We start from the raw sequence: 6,000 nt of genomic DNA, 5'->3' as shown, positions 1-6,000 counted from the left end.
CCAAAACAGCGTCCCACTCTGGGATGCAAATGTAAGAGGTCACACCTAAAGAAAAGCAGTTAAAGATGAACATAAAAATGAGGTTTGTGGCTGCTCCTGGGGAGGAAGGAATGGGGTGAGATGGGGAGGGACTGGGCCCGTCAAAAGTCCGTTCCCTTTCTCTCTCAATCATGTGAGCTGTAGTGGGTTCCTCTTCTGTAAGGGTGACGTGATTCACACAGCAAAAACCGCACCCCTCAGGCCCCAGCCAGAACTCAGCCCTCCCACAACTGGGTTTTCCGGGCTCTTCTGCTCTTTTATAGATGCTCCTGCTGCCGGCATCCCCTTGGCCTGGTTGCCCTCCACTGGGAGGCCCTCCTGGATGCTTCCTGCCTGCGGGTGGCGGCGTGAGTACTGTCACTGAGTGCTGGGTGTCTGCCCCTCAGCCTGGCCCTTGTGGGTATTGCCTGGGCAGTTCCGGCTCGTCACCCTGGACTCCGCAGCCCCAGACCTCGCACCCTCCAGACCCGCTGCCCCAGGCTACACTCAAGAGTTCGCGTCTCGCCACGCCTCTGCCGCGGGACCCTGGCCACCTCCCCAGCCCGGAATGCGCCACCAGCCTGAGGCCTGCAGGGGGCGCCCTGGCTCCCCGCGCAGGTGCCTGCCCATCTGACAGAGCGGAACGCGCGAGGCTGAGAGCGGGGAACACCCAGCCCCGCAGGGTCTGGGAACTGCGATGGCCTCCTCCCGCCTCAGTTTCCCCTCCCGTGAAAGGAGGCCATGCTCTTAGCCCGGGCACACTGAGCCAGGCCCTGTGTCCGGGGTCGCGGGCCAGCCCGCCCGAGGGCGGGGGGCTCCCAGACGGCCCGCGCGGCCCCGGCACCAGAGACTTGAGGCGGGCAGCCCTATTGCTCTTTGAAGGCGCGCGGCGCGGGGCAGAGCGCCCTCTGGAGGCCGCCGCCGGCCCCGCCCCCGCCCCGCCCCCGGGCTCTGGGCAGCGCATGCGCGCGGCGCGGCGCTTCGCGGGCGGCGAGAGCGAGGCCGGTCCGCAGCCGCGCGGCGCTCGGCGCCCCATTCATGCTGGGCATCGGCTGCGCGGCCACGCAGCGGAGCCCCGGCGCGGCGGCGGCCTCGGCCTGGGCGGCCTGCGCGGCTTCGGTGGCCCTGCGGCAGGGCGGGTGGCGGCGGCGCAGGCGGCTGGGCGCGGCGATGGCCGGCGGCGGGGCGCGCCCCGGGGCGGCGGGTGAGTCGGGGCGCAACTTTCCCCGCGGCGCGGGACGGTGGGCGGGAGCCGGGCCGGGCGGGGGTCCCGAACCGGGCGGCCCGTGGGTGGGCGCGGGGCAGCCTCCGGCGGCAGCCCTCGCGTGCGGCGGCGTTCAGGGGGTGTGCGAGGAGACTGCGGCGCGCGTGTCCGCGGTCCGCGTGTCCCTGCGGCTCCGGCCCAGGCGTCCGCGTGTGTCCGGGCGCGGCCGCGGCGCCGACGCGGAGAGACCGCACCCCCGTGCGGCGGGGCTGGGACCGCGGCCCGGGGCCCAGAACCGCGGCCTCCCCCACCCCCCGGCCGGGCCCACCGAGCCCCGCGGCAGCTCCGGGGCGGCGGGGGGCGGGCGCTGCCCCTCCACGGAGATTGGGGAGAAAGTTTGCGGCAGCCCCGCGGGGAGGCTCCTGCCGTACCCAGGCCCGGCCGGGCCGCTGGACCTCGGTTCGGACCGCCGGCCGCGGGCGAGGACGGGATGGCCAGGCCCGGGCAGGGATCAGAGCCACCTGGCAGGGCCGCGGGGTCTGGAGGAGGTCGTGCGTGCCAAGCCCCCCGGCCGGCCCTGGGGCTGGGGTGGAAGTTGGAGCGGCTTCCCGGGACCTCAGCCGCCGCCTCCGCTGCCGCCACCCCTTCTGGCCCAGGGTAAGGGGAGGTGAGCGCTGGTTGCCGCCCGGGAGGCCGCTCCGCTTGGGCCTCCTCGGCCTCCCCCTCTCGGGGCCTCTCCAGGGTCAGCTGCTTCCCCCGGAGGCTTCCGATTGCTTCCTGGACTGTCCCGGGCCTGGTGTGCGGCGAAGCTGGAGGCGGCGGGGCCCGTCCTGGGCTGCCAGGGGAAGGGGGAGCGGGGACTCCAGGGAGGCCCCTCTGCCAGCATGAGGTCCCAGGTGCAGCCCTGGAAAGGAGGGGAGTGGCTCCAAGGGGCGCCCCGGCTGCAAGCTGCCCCGGCTCCAGTGTGGGGTGCTGGGGCCACGCCCCTTGAAAGAAAGGGGTGTGTGTGCGGGGGGGATGGGACATGGTCGAGCCTCTGTCCTCCCAGCGTGGCTCCTGTGGCTCCGGCTGCTCTGTGTTGCCCCACCTCCTTTCACACGTAGCTGGTTTTGGGGTCGGTGCGGGGATGGGGGGCACTGTCTGCTCCCCGGGCCCTTGAGGAGCTCGCCTCAGGTCATCTCAGCTCCCTGCGGCTCGGGGTTTGCGGCAGAGGCCAGGTGCCGCACCAGGGGCACTGAGACGATGCCCAGCCCTTGCAGAGCACCCAGCCCCCTGCTAGAGGCAGACATGTGAACCAGGGATTCACTGCAGGGCCAGGCTTCCATTCCTGGGGGTGGGGGGCGTCGGTGGGGCCCAGGAAGGGCGTTTTGGGCAGAGGGGACAGCATGGGCGGAGGCCTGGGTTTGTGGCCTCGGTGTGTGCTCTGGGGGTGGAAGACACATGAGGTGCCTGTGGACAAAGCAGTTAGCCCTTTGCTGGACTCCTGGCCCCCCAAGGTCATTGCCTGTGTGTTTTGAGCCCCCAGGAAGACCCCCGTGCACAGAGCAGCTTAGAGCAGCTGGCGGGGAGGAGAGGGTACCAGGGGAAGGCCCGCAAAGGTGGGCACTTTTTCTGAGGAGCAGGACTCCAACACCTTCAGATCCAGATCCCCTAGGACCGGTGGGGAGCAGGGCCACTGGGACCACCTCCCATGACTCCCATATGGGGGAGGCGGGGTGCCAGGAGCAGCTCCCTTCCCTGGGCTGCTGTTGTGAGCCACTGAGCAGGATGGCAACCCCACACCCCAACCTTCCTGAGCCACAGAAGGATCCAGTGCAGAAGGACTTGGGGGGACTGGACTCTCCATTGTGGGGAGGGCTTTGGGGGCCTTTGTTTCTCAGGGTGAGAAGGAGCTGTGGTGTTAGCCAGGCCAGGAAAGGGAAGGGAAGGAGACACTGCTGGCTTGGCATTCCACCAGGCGGCGATCCCCTCCTGTCCAGGAGTGGAGCCCCTGGGCTGGGGTTCCTGCCCGCCCACCTGCCGGCTGCTGGGCCTCTCCCCGCCTCTCTCTCCCTGCTAGCCCTGTCGGCATCCCAACGCCAGTCCAACCTCCCCCGCTCTGGCTCTGCCTCAGCCCAAACAGCTCTGGCCATGCTGAAAAGCCACAGCCGTTCTTACTGCCCCCTCCACACAGCCAGTGGTTCCCACCCCAGGCCTTTGCTCCTCCTATCCTGCCCCCCACCCCCACCACAAATGCCCACCCTCCTGCACTAGCTCTTAGGCTGCCTGGTCCTCCCAGAGCAGGTGGAAAGCCCCTGAGGCCTTTCCCAGCCACAGTGGCTGGCTTTGCTCTTCAGTAGAGCACAGCATCTGCTGGTGCTCCCCTCCCAGCCCCGGCCCAGCTTTGGAATGAATGCATTTTTTCCTGGGCAGACCCAGGCCTATGAGAGTTGAGCCCTGAAGGCTGACCAGCTGGCCCAGTCTTTGGAAGCTCAGGATTTGGGCCCTGCCCTGATGGGACTAGCTGGGTGACCTTGAGTCTGAGCCCCAAGTCTTGTGTCTGTAAGGTGGAAGAAGTGGGCCAAGCATTCTCATTGGCCTTTGTTAGATGCTGGGCATGAGGGACCCAGCCATAGGCTTGGGGCTCCTTGTTTCTTGCCCAGCAACCCAGTGCCCCCAGGCCAGTCCCTTCCCAGCAGCCTCTTTGGGGAAGTGGGGGTGAGGGTGGGGTTTGAGGTGGGGGGCCAGGGCCAGGCTGGAGTTCAGATCGTGGCTTCTTAGCCTTGTCCCTCTTGTTGAATATAAAAAGTAGGGCCCGTAATTGCATTAAGACGTGTATAATTATCCCAGAGGAGGGGAGAGCCCAGCCCCTGGTAATTGCAGGCCTGCTTTGAACTGATAAACGGTGAATGATTCATGTTTTCTTTGGAGTTCACGTGTGCTCAGCTCCCAGCCCCGGCCCCACTGCCACTGTGAGGAGCCTGTTCTCTCACTCCCGGGTCTGCCTTGAGCTCTGAGGTGGGGGCAGGAGCGGAGACTCCTCCCCTGCTGTTCTTTGGGCACTGTCCAGCCAAGGAAGCTGGCAACCTGCTGGGAGCACGCTGCAGTTCCTGCTCTGGGATTCCAGCCAAAGCTCTTTGCTTCTGAGAGTCTCAGTCTTCCCACCTGAGCAGTGGGTATGCGCTGTGCACACACTGGGCAGGGGGTGTGTGGGGAGTGAAGCCAGAGTGAGGAAGCATGGGGGCTGCCATTCCCAGGCCTGGCTGGTCCTCCATATACCCTTCATTCCTTTGCTCACTCACAGGGATTTATTGACTTCCAAGTCCCTAGCTTGGCGTGGGGATGCATTGGCAACCACCCAGAGCCAGGCCCTGCTCTCAAAGGGCAGCCATTCTGGCTGGGAGAGTGGGAGCAGTAACAGAGACCCTTCCCAAGTCCTGTGCTACAGATGAAACTAGGGTGACTGAGCAGGGCAGGGAGTGGAGACACTGGGCCCAGAGGCTTGGGGGAGGGGCAGGTAGCCCTGCACGCTGCATGTGGGCACCAGGCACAGGAGCTAATGGGACTGTAGCCAGCTCCCTGGTAGACTTGGAGAAGGCATTCATCGTCAGGCCTCAGCTTCCCCATCTGCAAAATGGAGCCAGACCATACAAGGGCTGTAGAGGGGACGGTGTGTGCAACCAGCTGGCCCAGGCCTGGACTCAGGACTCAGCCTTGCTGTGACCAGATCCAGCCAGGAGTGGGTGAGAGGCCCCAGCATATCAGGCACATCTGGGTAGCAGGCCCTAATGACACCAAGGGAGTGGCACTGCTGACTATGCCTTGTGGGCAGGTATGTCCTTTCCTCTTTCATCCATGAGAGAAGAGCTTTCATTTCCCTTTTGCAAATGGGGAAACTGAGGCTACTAAAGGAGAGTGTCCCTATCAGGGATACCTGGCTGCAGAGTAATAGGGTCTAGATTTAGCCCAGCTCCTGGCTACTAGTTGCTGGGCAGGAGGTGGTGAGACCTGTCCAGAGGCAGTGGAGGCCATGGCAGGTATAGGAACTTCTGCCAGGATTGGGACAGTGCTGACTTCATGTGCAGGTCAGAATAGTGGTCCTAGCCTCTGCGTAGGGGCCTGGCTGTAGGTGGTTGTGGGTGGAGGAAGCTGAGTGCCCTGGCAATCCGGGAAGGAGGGATGGGCCTTTTGGGGAGTTTTGGGGTTGAGTCAATGGACCTTCGTAGTGAGTGTGACCTGGAAGTGAGGGCCAATGTGGAGCAGGGTGGGAGGGGCCACACAGGTCTGGGTTGGGGTGGGGAGCTGAGGTTGGGTAACTGTGGAGGGGTGTAGTGCAGGGAGCACCTGCTCACCTTCCCTGTGGAGGAATTCCTCTTTCCTGGAGTTGGGTGTGAGGCTGGGAGCAAGAGTGATGGCTTGGTGGGAGTGCTGAGAGTCAGGGCTGGGTGGGCCAAGGAGCCTGGGAGGAGGCTGTTCAGCAGGGCACCTGTTGGCTGGTGTGGGGATGTGGGTGGGACACACTGCTTGGCTTCTAAACTACAGGTCTCAAGGTCCATCATGGGGCTTGGGGTCCCACAGAGAGCAGCCCAGGCTGCCACCTGCCCACAGTGAGAACTGCCACCTGCATGGCCTGGGCCTCCATGTCCTCAGCACTGCCTGTGCTGTGGACTCTCAGGGCATGTGCAGGGGAGAGGCAGGGCTCTGGAAGTGGGAGTGAGCACTAAAGCCCATCTGTATCAAGCTTCTGTAGGGGATGGTGGGCAGGGAGCTGGTGCCCACCCTGGAAGTATGGAGCTGTA

The 6,000-nt window shown here is 65.2% G+C and overlaps 1 protein-coding gene across 3 annotated transcripts in view; it reads left to right on the top strand.

The window, feature by feature from the left end:
* The first annotated feature begins 304 nt into the window (after positions 1-304).
* The window catches only part of PLXNA1 (plexin A1), a 54,638-nt gene continuing 48,942 nt past the window's right edge, over positions 305-6,000 (top strand). The window contains exon 1 of one of the 3 annotated variants that reach the window (XM_078351866.1): positions 305-386. Coding sequence is in view for 1 of the 3 variants with exons in the window: in XM_035273915.3 (XP_035129806.3) it covers positions 1,713-1,879 (167 nt within the window). In the remaining 2 variants the exon portion in view is untranslated. Of the gene's footprint in view, positions 387-1,001; positions 1,223-1,430; positions 1,880-6,000 lie in introns of those variants that run through there. The other 2 variants (XM_035273913.3, XM_035273915.3) reach the window with 2 other exon arrangements.

Source organism: Callithrix jacchus, chromosome 15, assembly GCF_049354715.1.
Source record: "Callithrix jacchus isolate 240 chromosome 15, calJac240_pri, whole genome shotgun sequence".
In the NCBI taxonomy this organism is placed as follows: domain Eukaryota; kingdom Metazoa; phylum Chordata; class Mammalia; order Primates; family Cebidae; genus Callithrix; species Callithrix jacchus.
The sequence above is the reverse complement of the archived record's forward strand: the minus strand, read 5'-3'. Positions and strand labels throughout refer to the sequence as shown.